Source organism: Hippocampus bargibanti, linkage group LG13, assembly GCF_051943395.1.
Source record: "Hippocampus bargibanti isolate YZ-2025 linkage group LG13, ASM5194339v1, whole genome shotgun sequence".
Taxonomy (NCBI): Eukaryota; Metazoa; Chordata; class Actinopteri; order Syngnathiformes; family Syngnathidae; genus Hippocampus; species Hippocampus bargibanti.
In genome coordinates, this window is record NC_142746.1 from 22738764 (window position 1) to 22758433 (window position 19670).

The 19670-nt window shown below is 44.5% G+C and overlaps 1 protein-coding gene across 1 annotated transcript; it reads left to right on the plus strand.

The window, feature by feature from the left end:
* Positions 1 to 15: 15 nt before the first annotated feature.
* Positions 16 to 7987, plus strand: klf5a (Kruppel like factor 5a). Its single transcript, XM_089012792.1, is given in 5 exon segments — positions 16 to 186; positions 805 to 1212; positions 1215 to 1698; positions 3475 to 3534; positions 6466 to 7987. Coding segments are annotated over 5 exon segments (1302 nt in total). The 3' UTR covers positions 6645 to 7987.
* Positions 7988 to 19670: the final 11683 nt, after the last annotated feature.

Genomic DNA, 19670 nt, shown 5'->3' on the forward strand with positions numbered 1-19670 from the left:
CTTTTGGGGAGCCGAATGGCCGCGACGTTAGCGATGAGCGGAGGCGGAGGCGGCGGCGGCGGGCACGAGGAGCCCTTCTACCCCTTGCACAAGGCGTTCTTGCCGCTCGGATTCCACCCGGACGACTTCGGCTTGGAGTTCAGGATGAGCGAGTCGGACCGAAGCGGACAAGGAGTCTACGCGCAGGTATTAAAAGAAACAAAACTCGCGGATTGTGATCGATTGCGTTTGGGGGTTCTATGGGCGTGGCGGCTGTTTTTCCGAACCGGCCTGTTACTACGTTTCAACCCTTGTTTTTTATTTCAATTGATCGTGAAACATTTGCGACGAGCACGCTAGTCGTTTTTATTTGATTTTTTGCCTTGTGCTAACGAAGCCACTTGGCGAGCAGTTGTCGGTTGGCGACAACTGGCCCAGTCCCCCGGCTAACTCTTGACCGCAAAGAGCGTCGGTCTTTAAGGGGGAAGGCGGAACAGCCGCTCGGGATAGCTTAGAACACCCCAGCCCCGCCGATGCCCCCCTTGATGCCCCCCGACTACTGCAGTGCACGGAAGCTAAACTGGGGTCTTGTGCTCTCTCCTCTCCCCCTTTTCTGCGAGCAAATGTGCAAAGTCATAGCCGTCGAAAGCGCGTTTCTAAGTTGAGCCTTGCGGGCACAGTGGGAATGTGGCGACCGCCTATCGATGCCTACTTGATAAATGTCTTTGTGATGACGCGCCAATCAAGCGGAGAAGCAGAAACGCTTCCTCATCGGAAAGAGCCTCTTCATTTGGTTGTCTTTTTTCCCACATGTGATTGGTCCAGGCAAAATGCGAGATGGACCGCTATCTCTCCGCAGAACCACTTGCGGACAGTCTGAAAAGCCAAAGAGACGACGCGGCGGCGGCGGCGGCAGCTGAGTTTTTGGGCGAGGCCCCTTACACCCTCAACATGAACGTCTTCCTGCCCGACGCGGCTTACCCCAAGTCGGCTTTGGGCCATCCGGCGCGCCCCCCTCAGCCCCGCGGGGGGGACCTGCTCCAGATCAAGACGGAAACGGCGCCGGCGTGCTTCTCGCAGAACCTGCGGGCGGAGTCCGACGCGGCGGGCTTGCCCGACTTCACCAGCGCTTTCAATCAGGCGGGCGGCCAAACCCTGCCGGAGGTTTTCATCAAGCGGGAGATGTCGTCGCCGGCGCCCTTCCGGCGGCAGCACGACGACGACGACGGCGGCGCGGCGCCGACGCTTCGCTCTTCCAGCTTTTGATCTCGGGCTTGGAGCATCACCACGGCGACGGCGTGGACGCTCACCATCGTCCCAACCCTCAGCAGCATCCGCACCCGTGCGCCGTCCGGCCGCCCTTCCGGAGCCCCCGACCCGATCACGCCGAGTCGTCCTTCTGCGGCGGCGGCGGCGCCCCCTACGCCCACTTCTTCCCGCAGCAGCAGCAGCAGCAGGCGGCCTACCTGCCGCCGTCGCCCCCCAGCTCGCAGCCGGGCAGCCCCGACGGGCAGAAGGAACTTCTGCACACCATGTCGCCGCCGCCCTCGTACGCGGCCACCATCGCGTCCAAGATGGCGGGGGGACCGGCTTCCGAAAGTTTGGCGCCGCCGGCTTCGGGCGCGCCGCCCGCCCCGCCGGCCCTCGCCGGCGCCCGCTACAACCGCAGGAACAACCCCGATTTGGAGAAGCGACGGATCCACCATTGTGATTATCCAGGTAGGACATTTAAAAAAAAAAAAAGAAAGAAAAGGAAATCGCACGCCTGTTGTCATGGTAACGGATCGGTGGACAAACGTGTGCTTTTTGCGACCGGTCCTATGACCGAATGTCTGTCATTTGACTACTTGGCGCGCAAAATGTCAACTTGCTAAGAAGGTGAGGGATTATCGCGTGGTGTGCGACGATCGTTTGATCGTAAAAAAAAGTGTCTCGTTTGATACAAATAGTTTCCGGCAGACGATTGTGAGCTACGTGATTGTTTGTTGGCCGTTTGTCAGGACGCGACGCCTCCTGACAAACGTGATCGTTTTGTCACACTCTCTTGCCGGTAACGGATGCATCTCCAAGACCATCTTGGGCGCCGGCCGATTTTTATCATCTCGTTTGTCGTAAAACGTGGAACCTGTTCACATTGCAGATCCAAACATCCTGACAATCTTACAAATGGGACCATTTTGTTAACGCCCGAGCAGTCTTACCCACACAAATTGCCTCCAAAATTGCCTCATTTGGCGCGTCTCCAGATCACAGTTGCTGCTGTTGCTGTTGTTGTTGTTGTTGTTTTTTTTTTTTTTTGCGCCGTCGACATTTTGTTGAACTGATAAGTGACGACAACTTGTTTGGACACTTTCTTTTGTTTATTTCGGTTTTTCTCTCCGAAATGTTGATTTCCTTCTCTTTGTGTTTTCCCGATTTGTGAGCGCAGTCGTCAGTCGTCAGTCGTCAGTGGCTTCTCACAGATGGTTTTGTGCTTTTCAAGACGCGACTGTTCGGACGAAGCTATGGCGCGTTTGCGTTAATTCAGCCAGCCGGTTTTGCCAGTGCAAAGGCTCCCGGCTGAAACGGTTAACGAGCTGCGTTGGTTCATTGGAATCGTTTGATACCCCCCGCCCCCCAATTGTTGTTGTTTTTTTTTAAATGTAATCATCTGACACTCTCGCCGGAGCTCCTCGATGTGCAGCGACTTGCAAGCCGAATAGCGTCAGCGTGTAAAAAAAAAAAAAGAAAGAAAGTGGGCTTAGTCACGTGGGACCTCCCGGTTAGCGTGTTTGCGCACGTCTTTTACATTCAAATGATGCGAAGCGCTCTCACGTGTCAACGAGAGACTGGCCAAAATTGACAAGACTTAGTTCGGGGGGGGGGGGGTACCAGGTTTGCTAATATTCATTGTTTTAATGGGGACAATAACGAGGACGTGTGTGGTTGGACCTGTTTGTTCTGTAGTCGCTTGTTGGTATACACATATATATATTTTTATGCCTCCATTTTTAACTGGAAAACGTGATGTTAGGAGACATTGCGCCGTTGGCCATGCAAATGTTGCCAAAATTGGTTGGGAATTTTTTGTCATTGTCACTCAAATTGCGGAACTCACACAATATTGACTTTTAAGACCCATCGAAGAATAAGTGCCACAACAGGATATTTTTTAGGAACATTTTGGTCCTATAAATATTCCAAACCATCTTTAGGGCTAAGTAAGGTCGTGGGGTGGGTGGGAATAATTTTGAGCGGGATTTAAAAGCATTTAGCCTTGGCCCTAACTTGTGATGATGATGTCGGCCATTTACGCGCAGCGTAACGACCAAATGCCGACGCACCATATTTGCTTGCGACTTATTTTCAGGTTTAATTTGAGGGTGGTCAACGGTAGAAAAAAACATCAGCGCCTGCGTCCGTCATTCACAAATCATTTTTGACATGTCCTTCTAAGCGGTCGTTTTGACGACACGATAGCGGTGAGTGATTGGCTTTCCGTTTGTCTCCCGACAGGCTGCAAGAAGGTCTACACCAAATCGTCCCATCTGAAAGCCCACCTCAGGACCCACACGGGTAAGACCGTCCGACCGTCTCTCCGATCATGACGACGATGATGATAATAATAAAAATCGCTCGGGAAAAAGAAATGAGCCCCCGACTCAAATTTCGGCGTCCGAGGCCGGCACCCCGTTGGTTGCCGGGCAGATTTTTGTCTTCCTGGCAGGCGTTTGGACGTGTGTAAAAGTAGCCCGTGGCAACATTCCGCATCATCTGCCCAAAGATATCATTGCATCAAAACAGGTGGATGTGTGATGGGGGGGGGGGGGGGGCAATGATACTCAAAGTATTTCCGCTAGCTTAGCGAGTAGCAAGTCGCTTCGTCGAGAGCTGCTTGGTGAGTTTTTCCACCCCGTGCTAAATTTCAATCTATAACAGATTTTTCTTGAATGCCAATTTCAAAAATTTGTTTTCATTATCTTTAATTTTGGAGGTGGAAAGACCTTTCAAAAGATTGCGCAATACGGACTTGACGATGCTATGATGTCATCATTCCCAACGATCATGAAATATCCATTTTTCATTCAAGCCTTCATTTTCTTGAAAAGATGAGCCTGCGCCTTGTATGCATAAGGGCTGCCTTACATGTGGAAAACATTGAACATTCATTGAAGGTGCGCCTTATATCTTCTTCTTCTTTTCCCTTGTTGGGGTGGCCGCAGCGAATCAGCGTCCTCCATCTTGAGAGGTTTGATCGGCATGTTTGTTTTGGCCAAGCTTTGACGTCGGATGCCCTTCCTGACACAAGCCTCTGTATTTATCCGGGCTTGGGACCGGCACAGGAAGACCTATGTCCCTTTGTGGCTACAGAACAAGCAACTCGCTTAGTAAAAGGCTCAAAACCGACATTCATTGGGGGCGTGCGCCTTATACGCTACTTGCATATTAGATTTGAAAAACATGTTTTCGTACATTGAAGGTATATATGGCAAAAACAACATTCATTGGTGGTGCGCTTTATGCACCGTAAAATACTGTCTTATAATTATTATAACACCTTGAAGGATGGCAATTAGCCTTCCAGTTGGCCTTGGGGGGTGTCGTGGTTTGAAGCGAGCGCCCTCGAGGGCTCGCTTTTGCTTCCACGCTTCCTCCCTTGTTTGGTTGGTTGGTCCCCATTGTTAGTTTGGACGAGCAGAAGAAACAAGCAAGCAAGGCCGGCTGGGGGAGCCATGTTGGGGAGGGGGTGGTGGCCCCACCTTGAAGCAGCTAACTAAACAAAGCTTCTGTTGATATCTACACATTCCACACACACGCAGGCTAACAAACAACACACACCTTAGTGGAGTGGAATGGGGACGACGTGGAACACGGCAATCAAACATTGCTGGCATGCGCAAAGACACCCGCAAGCCCTTTGGGGATGCGGCTGTCTACTCTTCTTGATAGCTTTCACTCCATTTTTCTTCCATCACCCCCCCCCACGCGGTTCCCTGGTCGCCTCTCCTTTTGTGAGTCCATGCGCCGCTCTTATTCCGACGCTTGACTGCGCACACACACACACACACACTTGCACACACACACACATCCATCCGCCTGCCCCTAATGTGGATGAGATGATTCCTAATGCGTTTGCGTCCCCGCGGGAGTTCCCCTCTAATCTCCATCAACATTGGGGGCTGAGGAGGGTAATTCCTTGTTTCCTCTGCACGCTCCCTCCCTCCTATGTTCAAAAGCAGACAACAATAATCAATAAAATACAAGCAAAACAACTGTAGAATGTTATCAACCCATTACGACCCGCTCGCAAAAAAGAGAGAGACAAAGATGTCCAATCATTCCGATCAATGGCCAATAATCTGTCCAAAATTAGCAAAATCCAAGATAATGACATCATAATCAATATGTATTGTATTGTATTGATCCTTATCGTGTCTCAGCAAAAGCCTTCCAGCATTGATGTTGTCGGCGAAGGCCTCCCCTGCCTTTTGTTAGCACAAGCGTCGATGCTAATGCCTTATATGTGTTTTTCCGCTCGCTCACCGCTAATCTGTTAGCCTTTTTTTTTTTTTTTTTTTTTTTTAAGATTCAGACAACTTCCTGTCCGGTAACCTTTTTTCAAGTAAATTAGATGACATAAATACTCATAATAAGATTAAATGTCATCAATAGTACGCCGCGTACTATAAGAGCATCGAGCAAACATGCCGATGAAGCCAACTAAGCGAACTGGTTTTTCCTGTTCCGGCTTAATCTGTGACTTAGTCACCGCCATTCCACATCAAAGACTTTGTTACACGTATGTCCTCGTCCATGCTCGCAGTGAGTCTTACTTTTTATATATATATATATATATATATATATATATATATATATATATATATATATATATACACACAATACATTATAAAATATTATGAAAATAATTAATCTAGTATTTTTTTTGCATATTTTTGAAATAAACTGACAAAAATGGTTTTGGGAAATAAAATATTCTGAAAATGTAGTTTTTTTGCATCTCTGAAAAAAATTCACATTTTTTTAATGGAAAATTTTATGAAAATAATGAATCATGTATTTTTTTGAAAAAAAAATTAACACTTTTTTTGTAAATAAAAGATTATGAAAATAATGAATCATGTATTTTTTTGTTTGAATCTTTTAGTAAAAAATAAAATGTGAAAATTCTGAATGTTTTTTTATTGATCAAATCTTCTTTTACATTTTAGAGTCTGTATATTTTATTAATTTTTTTACTTGAATGAAGAACTGAAGGACATACTTACACGATGACGTTAATTGTATCTTTTTTTATTCCATCGGTGTTTTATCCTTTTATTTTGAAAAAAAAAAAATATATATATATATATCTCGGCAGGCCAAAAAGTACCTCCATTTTTTGTTCTGTTGTCTGATTGCTGATGAATCAAACAAAGAAGATGACTTGAGCATATTTGACCCGGTGGTGTTCCTCTCCTTCCTGACCTTTTGACCTTTGCCCACCAGGTGAGAAGCCCTACAGGTGCACGTGGGACAGCTGCGACTGGCGTTTTGCCCGCTCGGACGAGCTGACCCGCCATTACCGCAAGCACACGGGCGCCAAGCCCTTCCAGTGCGCCGTGTGCTCGCGTTCCTTCTCCCGTTCGGACCACCTGGCCCTGCACATGAAGAGGCACCAGAACTAAGGCCTTGTCGCTCGTTGACGGGGCCGGTGAGGGAGGGGGGGGGATTGTTTTCTTCATTTTTGGGGTGGGGGGGGGGGGGGGGGGTATTCCTCACCAAGTCCTCTTAGTGAAGCGGGAACAAAAACTGGAAACGTCAGACGCACTTTGTCCAGACCCCCCCCCCCCTCTCCCCCAAAACAAACAAACAAACAAAAACTTGGGCAGTGGTTTGACGAGTGGAACGATGGCACTTAAAAAAAAAAAACCCGACTTGTGGCTTTCGGGATGGGAGTCTTACCGGCGTCCGACCACCAGGGCGGCGTTAGCGTGTTCTCGTAGCGTTTCCTCCCACATTCCGAAGAAGGTGCGCGGCAGGTGCATTCAAGACTCCAAATTGTGTCAATGCCGCTGCCGCTGCTGCTTTGCTTTGCTTTGCTTGTCTTGGCCTCTTTGCCTCTCTTTTTCCTTGTTTGTTTTTTGTTTTACTAAAAATGTGTGTAAGGTGTGTTTTTTTTCATCTTTGTAATTTTGTCTGCACAAATGGCTGTTGGGGCCAATAAATTCCTAATTCAGTCGTCATCGCAGCGCTGATCGACGGTGACGCTGTATGATTTTGAAAAATACAGTCAAAACTGGCTTTTCCACCATAACAAGAATAATAATAATCCATTTCATTTCTAAGCGTCTTTCAAAACTCTCAAGGTCACTTTTACAGTCACAGGAGAAGTCTTTTCCGTGGGGGAGCAGCGGCAGCCACGCCCCCCGGAAGCCGGAAGTCACTCCAATAGATAGCAAGCTAGCCAATAGCTAGCTAGATAGCAAATAGCAAGCTTGCTATTTAAAGAAACGATGAAATATTGACACTAAAGGCTGATTTCATGGCACGGCCCTCCTGATTTATTCGACTTTTGACGATTGGAGATGACCTTGATTTTGCTCAATCCCTTCCAGAAACCTCTTTGAAACATTTTCCACGATAAGCCATCAGTCTTTAATTTGAATTGTGATTGAAGAATACAAAGATCTTTGCAAAGATCTCAACCAGCTAAAGCTAAAAGATGTTTTGATGGAACGATACTGACGCACGTGACGTGAAGGAAAATGGAGTCCGGCGGTGCGTTCCGGGTGCGCTCGAGAACCCATTTTCGGTTGTAAACCGAGGCATAAGAAAAAGTGACATTTTGGGTCAAAAACCAAATTGGGTGAGAACCGAGACGTTCAAAAAGCCAGCGTTGACGCTATTTTTCATGAAATCGTTGAATATTGTCAGTGTGTTTTTGTTTTCCTTCCCGAATTGCTCTTCCAATGTCCTCCGAATAAGCAATAAGTCAGTCAAGCCGGGTGACAATAAATGTCTTGCTTGACCAACGCAAAATGTTTTTGGTCTTAAGAGATGAGGCGAAAGAAGGGAAGCGACGCTACGCGACGACGACGCTACGCGACGGCGCCAATTGGTCATCGGAACCGCACTTTTCACTCCTTTGCTTGGAAACTTGCTTGACCCCCCTAAATTCTGTCCACTCATCACTCACTCAATAATCTAGCCATCTATTTGCTATATGTTAGCTATCTAGCTGGCTAACTAGCTATCTAGATAGAGCTAGCTATTAGCTATATAGCAGGCTAGCTAGCTAGCTATCCATCTATTAACTAGCTAATATCTAGCTGGCTTAGATGATCAGAAACGATCAGCTATTCAAATTAGTGATCACGAAATCTTTTTGTGAATCACGTCTATGCACCTAACGATTGGCTGGCGACCAATCCGGGGCGTAGCCTGCCTTGTGACTCCCAAACACGAGTCGTGCTGAATGAATGTGCAGAAACTCGTCTTGCCATATTTGATTTTTGGGACTTCCTTCCAACTGGAATATCGCCATTCTCCTCTTTTTCTTTGTCTTTCCACCAAATCTTTTTTTTTGCTCGCACGTAAAAAGGAAAAAAAAAAAGATGCCTGGAGATGGATGCAGGATGCAAGGCGGGTTGATAGAAGGATTTTGTTTTTCTTCATTCAACGAGGGACTTTGCTGAAGCGTAGCAATTAGCTGATCAATTATTCATTTGGTCTTTTAGCGAAGCGGACACAAACACGAGTAGCTTGAAAAACACTCTCGTCGACTTTTTTTTTGCTGCGCGTCTTCCCAAACCCTTTTTTAATTTTTGAAATCAAATTTCCCATCAACATCCCCCTAAACCTTCCTGAAAGTGCCTGAATGTCCTCAACCTTGTTTGTCTTGAAATTTGTGATAGCAAAGCTATGTTGCACTGAGACTTTCAAACAATCACAGTGCTCTTTCATTTCTTGTTGTTTTTCCTTTTTTTTTTTTTTTTTTGCAACAAAAAATGACATCCAAACAGTCCAAAGTATGTGTGTGTGTGTGTGTGTGTGTGTGTGTGTGTGTGTGTGTGTGTGTGTGTGTGTGTGTGTGTGTGTGTGTGTGTGTGTGTGTGTGTGTGTGTGTGTGTGTGTGTGTGTGTGTTTGTTGACTCACAGCAGGTAGCATCCAGAGACTAGCATCTGATTATTTATTTGTGGGGTTGCTCTCGTCACGGTCACTCGGCTTCTTCTGCCACAGCAAAAATAATAATAATAATAATAATAATAATGCCTTAATGTAAATAAATACATGTTGCTTGATGCACTGTAAATACTTTGTTTTTTTGTAAACAAAGGGGTACAAAAAAGGTTTGCTGCCCCGCATTCAAAAATGTTTTCATGTCAATTTCTGTCATGCAAATCTTGTTTTCAACCTTTTTTCTCTTTTGTTCGTTTAACGTTCCAAAGACAAAGTTGTTTTTTTGCCTCCAACTGAGTGAAAACCTCATAATAATCATTAAAAAAAAAACAATAAACTGACACTTTTCCAAATGTCTTGTGGTGTTTTGTCTTATATATTTATTTAGTTATTTTTTTTGCCTCAAGACACACAAAGTTGATCCAGCATGAATGTGGATTTTTATTTAGTTATTTATATTATTCATGTATTTATCTGTTAATTAATGTATTTTTATTCATGTGTTTATTTTTATCCCTGTATTTATTTGTTCAGTATTTATTTATTTATTTATTGTTTATTTGTATTCATTTATCTGGTCAGTTATTAATTGTTTTATTTGTGTGTTTATTTTTAGTGATTCATTTATTTATTTGTTCTGTTATTTAAGTATGTATTTATTGTTTATTTGTATTCATGTATTCATCATATTTATTTCTATTTATTTTTTGTTATTTTTTTATCATGTATTTATTTTTATTCATTCATTTATTTACAATAATCCGTTTCATTTATACGCACCTTTCAAAACTCACAAGGTCACTTTACAGTCACAGGATAAGTTTTATCTGTGGGTGAGCAGCGGCAGCCACACGCGCCAGCGTTCACTCATGACGGAAGTACGTAACTCAAGTAGATAGCAAACTAGCCAATAGATAGCTAATAGCTAGCTATCGATCAAGCTGGATATCTAGCTGTCTAACTGGTTAATTATTTCAATATTTATTTTTATTTATCAAAGTCAGCTTTATTGTGAAATATGCTAATATGCATGACATACAGCACAGATGAAATTACTGTCCTCTCGGACCCGGCATGCAAGGCACTTATTTATTTGGGTGCATCTTTTCTTGATGTATTTGTGTATTGATTGTTTGATGAAAGAAGCACCGTGCCTCACGTTGGCCTTTCTCAACTGAGAGGCCTTTGTCCAAATCTTAGTCTTCGACTCAAAATCGGTGCTCATTTGCGATGCAGGTGATGAGCGTCTTGAAGACCTCCGCGGCAGCGAGTGAAAATGCTTTTGAATGTTGAATTGGGGGAAGGCTGCATGTTTGTGGCTGGGGGGGCGTCCCGTGGTCCCGTCCAACCTGCAGCAGCACCCACCCCGGCGGCTCGGCAAACAATCAGCCTTTTATATCACAGCGTGAGACAATGGACAAGAAAATAACAAGTCCAGCGGCACTGTGGGAACGGCGCGGGGGGAAATCCCAACGTACACGCACACACGGCGCATATGTTCTTGGTTTAAATCCGAGAGGTGACTCAGGGCCGGCTGCTGTAATGTACCTCAGATGTCGTCCCCCCCCCCCCCCCCCAAAAAAAAAAAAAAAAAAAAAAAAAGAGATGAAGCGAGGAACTATCTAAACAAAAAGATCTCAGGGGGGAGCCAATCAACTCCTTCCGTCTTTTTCCTCCTCCGCTCTTCTGATTTCATTTTTCTTCGTCCACCTCCTCACTTTGTCCGTCTTTCATGACCCCCCCCCCCCCTGTTTTTTCTCCTCCTCCTCCTCCTCTGATGATGGACCCCGGGTCAGAGTGGACGCTTTTCCCATCATCCTCTCACCTTCGCTATCACCTCTGAGTGGGAAGGAGCCAGCCTCACACGTAGATGCAAGGTTTGAGTACATTTATAAGCTTTATTTTTTTTATTAAAAAAGAGGGAAAAGTACAGTTTCAACTCATTGACTTAAAAAAAGTTAACATCACTTTGTCTTGCAAAAAAATACTAATAAAACTTTAAAAAAAAACCATCATGCGAAATGCTATCGGTAGGCTAACGAAACTAGCATCATTTTGAGCGAACATTACACCAACACTTTGTGGCTTTTTTTTGCCGTGGACAAATTAAAAAAAAAAGATTCCAATTTCCCATCCCACTCAATTTGTGTTCTTACGATGTATAATGTTTATAAAACATACGACGGATATGACGGCAAAAAAAACCGTTAAAATGTTTCATTAAACTGGTTTCGACATAAAATTCCACTTGACCGGAACTTTACTTCTCAAGACATTTCCGCACGAACTTGTTTTCTCGGTGGTCCACCTCTCTCTCTCTTTTTTTTAACCACTAGCGATATTTGTGATGCTTAACATGACTCTTCTTCTTTTCCTTTCGGCCAGTCATTAACATGACCTCTCATGTTTAATGACGAAAACGGAATCTAAAATATCTCCAAATGATATTTAACAATGTTTGCGTTTCCCGTACAAACTTTCAAAAATCGTCCAGAATACGGCAAAATACGGCCGATTGACAGGTATGAATATAGATACCGGAATATATCTATTTGAATAAAAGACCACTTTCCACCACTGCTTTTTCCAAAAACCCGGTATTTCTCTGTTAAACATAAGCCCACTTTCACACACTTTCATTTGTCCGCACGGACGTACACGCGCACACAAAGCGGTGATGAGTGAGTGGGAGCTACCGGTTCATGTTTGTGCATGGAGCAAATTAACGTCACACATCTGGAAGACGGCGAGCGCCTGCAAACGCCTGCAAATGCCTGCGAGGGCCTGCGAGGGCCTGCTCCGTCCGCCGCTGTGCTGCGTTAGTGTCATTCCCACTTTGCTTGTGTGTGTGGGTAGGTGTAATATTTCCAAATGCTCCTCTCTTGGAACAGACCACCCACCCAGAAGACCAATAGAAGGACCACGGGGAGGCCCAGATAGACATACGCACGCACGCACGCACGCACGCACCCACGCATTCACACACACACACACGCACGCACACACACACACGCACGCACACACACACACACACACACACACACACACACACACACACACACACACACACGCACACGCACACGCACATACACGCGCATTCCCATCCAAGTCAACCCTGCCCGATTTTCTCAGAATAGAACATATTGCTATGAGCTTTGTAATGACCCCATGACATCCTAAAAGTAGAGGATTTCAACAAAGTAGAGGATTTCAACAAAGTCCATTAAAAGTTGCAAGTGGCATTGTAGTGTTTTTTGTTGCGTTGATATTACAGCGGTGCTTTGGAAATTCTTGTCGCTAACTCTAAACATTGATATCTGTTGCCTCATTGAAATGAATGGAATTTTGTTCTCGCCCCCCCCCCGTCCCAAAAATGGACACATGCTTGAGAAAAATAGCTTGTTGCCATCTTGTTTTGTTTCTTTAATGTAAAATAGTAACGTATTGTTGTCATCTTGTTTTTTAATAGTAACGTAAAACAACTAATTGTAAGGCATTTTCCCTGATGCTGGAATCAGAATCAGAATCAGAATCATCTTTATTGCCAAGTATGTAGAACACACAAGGAATTTGTTTCCGGTAGAACACGCTGCACTAGTATCATCATCAAAAAAGTAGGTAAGTGGCACTATACAGTTCCATTTTGGCTACTGTTGAAGAGTTAATGGCAGAAAAAAATATCCTGTGACAGTAAAGAGGCCTTTTAGAGTTTTGAAAGGCGCTTATATATTATTATTTTTATGATGATTGTTGTGTTTCTCCTCTTGGTGACTTTTGCGCCAAATGGCCCCCGGAAGGCAGTCTAATACAATGGAGTCATGAAAATACCAACGAAGAAGAAGAAAAAACGTCCTCGTCGTCATCGTCGTCTCCTACCACAGTATGTGACCCAGTAAATTCTTAAAGATCGTGTTTTTTTTAAATTTTGAACACTAAATTTCATAGAGACGAAATCCACACGCTTGTGATAATTGTTATCTTCTCGGTCCACCCTTCCAATTGGTAAAAAACCGCAACCATCGATGCTAACCGCTAGCCTTTCAATAGCATCTCTCATTATGTGTTAGCATGAAGCTAGCGGACGATTCTTTCGCCAATGGAGGTTGCATCACCCCAAATCAAGAAATGATCCGAACTCAAATGTGTTTTTGCGCATAGGCGCATTATGTGACACAAGCCACATTGTGTGTTTTTTGGAGGCCCGACGATTGCAATCTTGAGCTTTTAACATGATCGGCATTACAAAATACAGACGGCAAAGTCTTTTGAGCAACCTTGCAATCTGTTTTTTGAATGCGTGCAAAAGTCTCATTGCTGCACTCATAAAGTGATGAGTTCCAAGTACTTTGCTCGACAACTAAATTCCACTCATTCGAGAACTAAATTCCACTCCAGAACAAAAAGAAGCCGTCGGCACGCAGTCAAAGCTCATCATATGGGTGATTTATGAGTCTTTTATAATCCACGCGTCTTGATTTGTATAGTGCTTGAACAACAACTGAAGCTGTAACAAAGCGCTGGTGTTATTGTATTTGGTGGAAAGTTTTGGTGTTTAAAAACGTGCTAAAATTTACAATCAACTTTAAGTGACGCTATGTGCCTGAGAATTGATTGTATAAGTGAGACAATGAGAACGGGTGCCAAGGAATGCTTTAAAGTTATTTTAGTGGATGGTTGCGTTAAGAGTTTTAGATATGGAGGGTAGATATGGAAACGTGTTTTTTTTTTTGTGTGTGTCAACGATTCAGCTGTCGTGAGCTAAATGAGCGACTACGCCATGTGAAATTTCCTCAGCGAAACCGTCGTGATAATTTGAATATGAAAGGCGTCGTTTCATTTCATCATAGCACACAAGAAACAAGGATACATTTTGTCTCGCACGAAATTGCGACGTGACTTTTTTTTGGATCAACCTGACAAACGAGACTATTAAATGTGTCCCCGGAATAATTACTTCTAAACGTTCAACAGAAACTAATTAACGTGAACAATACAGTAAGTTGTGAGAGTAATTACGGAAGTACAAAATGTAACAAAGGGCTGGAAGAAGAATAAGAATAAGAGGTACAGGTGGGCCGCGAAACGGACGAAACAAACACTGCCGTAAAAATAGGCAGACGCGGAAAAGACGCAATGTGAAATACAAGCGAAAGGTGAGTCGTGTGGGGTCACAAAACGCAAGCGGCGACAACCCGAAAAATACAGAAGATGAACAACAGAATGCCACGTAAAAAGTTTCTATTTGGCATCCTAATTCCACCAAAAAGTGTGCTCGACCTCGATTAAAAACAGCACACCCTCATTTACAAATCTAGTCCAAAAGACAGCCGATTCATATTTCAGAATCACAATCATCTTTAGGGGCCAAGAGAGAAGAAATTTGGCGCCGCCTGCCTGAACACGCTGCACTAGTATCATCCTAAAAACAATTGCAACATGGCACGATACAATTATATTTGGGTTCCTGTCGAAAGAGTGAATGGCGACCGACGGGGGAAGAAGCTGTTTAGATGTCTGCTGGATTTAGTGGCCATGGAAAAGGTGGCGGGCAGGGTGCGAAAGCTCCGATAGGATTTGGATTCTTGCAGTGTGCAAGTGTTTGAGAGCAGGTAGGGCGCTGGCCAAAAATGTTTAGGGTTTTTTTTTTGCCATTGAAGTCCATCAAGGCAACAATCGGTCACTTTTCAATGCCACACGTTGCCGGAATAAAGATCCGTCGCTTTTGCCATCCGGATGAAACTTTTGTATTTTTCAACGTGTGAAAAAATAGGACTTTCTGCTCGTTTTGCCGGGAGCCAAATGTGTCCAACTAGCCTGACATTTTCACTTTTTTTTCCTCCATATTTCTATATTGGATGGGATGTACCGTTATTCGTCTCACAGTGGAGAAAAGGACATTTCGCAGCAGCAAAGTGATGAAAGGAAAGAAAGAAGTAGAAAAACAAATAACAGGAGCTGCCGGAAAGGCAGCCACTCTCGCGGCGCCATCTTCAAGTCAAAACGACAAACAAAAAATAAATAACATGACAACACAAAGACACAGAGAGTCATTAATTCTTCAGCACTTTCTGTACCGTCTTTGTGACATGAAGCGGTTCTAGTTGAAAGAGGAGAGGATCAAAGCGTCCTTTTCAGCGGTGGATCAGGGACGTCATGGTGGAATGTGCACGTCTATTAAAAGCTACACGACGAAAGCAAACACGAAGCTGTGAGCATCCATTGTCTCACATTTCCTGCCCCGCATAAATCCGCTTCAATTCCAAGCCGCGACAGTTCCACATATGCATAGAATGGATAAAAAAAATAGCAATATTTTGAAGATGAGTTCTAAAGAGAATTTAAATGACAAAAAACACTACAACAATTTTGAATAGAATTCATGTTTTCAAATCTTTACAAATAAAGTTTTGCTGTTATATTTAAACTGGTCAATTCCCGTATACTAGAAGGGCACCTGAAATGGCACGGCTCGGTTTGAAAAGTCACCTGAAAGTGCTGCTTAGGGTTCGAAAGAGCAAAGCCATTAAGGCTCATTAGGAACGCCACACGCACACACACACACACACACACACACACACACACACACACACACACACACACACACGCGCGCAAGAAACTTTTCACCCTTGCGACTTGTTATCAGGATGTGTAAGGGGGCGGGGCCGTATGTATATGTCATATCATTGATAGATTTCGAACGAGTCAGACTGTCCAAACACTCCATGGTGGGGTGGGGACCTCCGCCCTCGCCAAGCAGCGCTGACCAAATATGTTTTTTTATCATTTCAGAAAACAAACACAAAAACGAGAGAGAGAGAGAGAGAGAGAGCGAGCGAGCGAGCCATAACGTGAATGTCATTTGGCCGGTTTGTCAGCCAGCGTCGTGGCCGCCTTTCAGGAATCAATGAGTTGACTGCGACGCGTCTCCCAGGAGGAAGTTTGGCTCTTGCAACAACAAAGGGAAGCGTTGTGTCTTTGTTGTCTTTTTCGTTGCTTTGGTTGGAAGACGAAGCAGATTCCGACTTTTAGGATCCCTTCGAGACGCGGCGGTGTCGAAACCGTCCGACGGCCGCCATTTTGATTTCACGCAATCCAAAAGCATTGTATTGTAGTCGGACCCCCCGCAACCCCCCTTCTCATGTCATTGTTATCGGGAATTAATCGTTCACCGCTGAGACGTGCCTGGGAAAACCGGGGGGGGGGGGGGGCTGACAACTGCGAGCGGTCGCTGTATTTCATCACGAGGAATGTCAAGGACGCTTATCACAGAAAGCACTTGGAGTTCAACCTGCGTTTCGATTCCTTTCTTTTCTTTTCTTTCATTTTCTTTTTTTACGAGCGACCTGAAGCGCATCTGGTGCGCAGCCAGATGCAAAGACGCACGCCCGAGACGTGTCGGTTCTTTCCACTTCCCGCGAGGACGGGTTCAAACATGCAAGCCATGCGCCCAGGAAGCATTCATTGCGCGGCCTTCTGAAAAGTTGATCGCCGGCGAGTGGGCCGGGGGGGGGGGAAATCAAAAAGTCCAATCACGCCTCTAATGTCGCTTCTCCCACTGAGACGTCGAGTGTCTGCCTGGCGACCAGTCCTGGGTATAACCCACCTTCAGTCTAAACTAAAGGCATCTGTCAACAGTTTTATCTCTATCTAGCTAAATAACTAGCAAACCGTCAAATCTGTATCTATCACCTAGCTAGTTAGTTAGCAAGCTATCGAATCTATCTAGTGAGATAGCTAGTTATCTCTCAGGTAGATAGCAAGCTAGCTGTCAAATCTATATCAGCTAGTTAGCTAGCAATCAAATCTAGCCAGATAGTTAGCCATCTATCTCCTAGATAGATAGCTATAACATGTATATCATGTAGTTAGCTGGCTAAATTTCTATCAGCTAGATAGCTACCTGTCAAATCTATCAGCCAGCTGATATAGATTTGGCAGATAGCTAGCTTATAGATTCGACAGCTAACTAGCTGATAAAGATTTGACGGCTAGCTAGCTAACTGTTATAGATTTGACAGCTAGGTAGCTGATAATAATAACAATGCATTATATTTTAAGCGCCTTTCAAAGCTTTCAAGGACACTTTATAGATACCTATCTAGCTCGGTAGACACACACACACACACACACGCATGTGTCAATGGGGATCATCAGTTGGATAAGGGAAAAAATCTTTTTTTAACCACCTTTGACCATGTTACTTTTTCACCTTTTTTCCCTGCTTAGATAGCTAATTAGCTAGTTGATAGATATAGATTTGACAGCTAGCTAATAGATAGCTCGCTATTTAGCTAGCTAGATTCGATAGCTAGCTGACAGATAGAGATTTGCCAGCGAGATGTCATAACATAGAAGTCAACATGATACTGATAGCACTCGCTCGGGAGCTAAATAAGTCCATCAAGTGGATGTGTATTTTTCACAGGACTCCTCGATTTGTCAAAGAACAAAATCATTGTGGCTCCTGCACTTGTGTCGCCGCGAAGGCCCGGTCGCGAAGGCCCGCTGCTTACGTGTAGTTGTCTTGCCACTATGCCAAACATGTCCCACCGGCGTGCAGAAATGTTCAACTCGTGAGGACTTCAATTCAAGCGCACTGTACTACTTTGGAGTCAAAAGGACATGAGCCTTCCAGATTGAATACAATCTCCAACGGCTTTCCATCATGTGCGTGCGTGCGTACTTTATGAAAATATTCAAGGCCCTCCAAAGCCGCCCCTTCCTTCCGATGACATCAAACATGATTGTGTTATATGACCATGTCATGCCTGATCCCTTCACACCTACACACTTGCTCCACATATGGCGCTACACACACACACACACACACACACCCATGTGACCACCCTTTCACTTCTTTGGCAGCTGCATGCAATTGGAAATGGAGCGCTGGTTCCGCCCCCGAGTCCCTCTAACATCATCATGCTAATCGGCTAATGGCTACGCGCTCCTGACCTCAGGGGCTCCCCTTGTGGGGGAGGGGGAGGGGACGCGACCCGAGTGGGAGACAAAAGGCTCCATCTGCAGCCAATACACGCACCACATCCTCCCCGTGCGTTGCTATTCTTGTTTCAACGCAGATCTCGGCCAAATTGGACGGAAAAATGAATGCTGTCAAACTGCCGGGTCAAAAAAAAAGAAGACAAAGACAAAGAACCCAATCTTGGTCCTAAAATGGACTGACTCGCTACTTGGGTCAATTGGATAGACTGTTTTATCTTATTTAATTTGAAAAAAAAAAAAAAAACGCTTTGGATTCGCCTTTATTAGCTCACATTGGAGAAGTTTGCATTTCACAGCATCAAAGTGATGAAAATAAGAGGAAAGGAAAGGAAGAAGTCGAAAAACTAAATACAGGAGCTGCTGGAAAGGCAGCCACTCTCAGTCAAAACAACAACAAAAACCCTCAATAACAAAATAATATCACAACGCAAAGACATTCATTCAGAAGCACTTTCTCTGTTGTATGAAGCGGTTCTAGACGAAAGAGGAATGGATCAAAGCGTCCTTTTCACCAATGGATCAAGGACGTCACGATGAAATGTGCACGTCTGCAACGAGCTAAATGTTGTAAGCAAACGCGAAGCTGTTAGCATCCGTTGGCCACGTAAATCCGCATCAATTCCAAGCAGCAACCGTTCCGCATATTACGCTCCTTGCTACAAGTTTGGACCAAAATTGGGTTATTTTTGACAATAACCGCAATGGCTTCTAGCTCACGTGTCTCTGTGAGTCTAATGAAGACAAGCAGTAGAGAAAATACAAAGGAAATGACATTGGGTCAACCCAAGCTGTGACATTTTTCAGTTGGTAGTAATCAAATTGTTGCCTCCGATTAGTGTTATTATCCCATTGTTGACTTGTTACATCGACGCGTGTGAAAAAACTTAACGTAGCGACGAGGAGTGTAACGACCATCCTTGTCGGTCGGTGTCAAAGGTCGTGCGAGGCTTATCTCGGAAGTTAGACAAAAATACAAATCAATCTTATCGCGAATCATATTTCATGTCAAAAAGGGCGCCCGGCGTTTTAAAAACAATCGCGAGGCGGCCACGTGCGCCCGTGTCGCAAGAGGGAGGGTAAACACCGAGATGGTGATTGGGGGTAAATCATTGAACGGCATCAACAATCGGCGGCTTTTCTTGGACAAAAAAAGGACAGACCATATCGGACTTTTTATTTGCCTGTCAGGACCTTCCAAGCAAAAAAAAAAAAAAAAAACACCAATTGAAGAAAACTTTATTTTTCTTCTTCCAACTCGGGCCCCAAACTTGTAAATATTCGTTTAAATGATCCTTAGCTTCCGTCTTTGCATAGTTTAAAATGTAAAAAGAAAAATCCTTGAAACGCATGACTAATGCTACAATACAGTGCCTTGCAAAAGTATTGGGCCCCCTTGAATCTTTTGCCACATAAACTATATGGAGACTTGGTTCCACACAGGTGGATTGTATTGCTTAGCAGAACATTGGATCATTCAGAGATCCAATAAGAGAGATCCAGAGGCCCAATAAGATTGCACACCCCACTT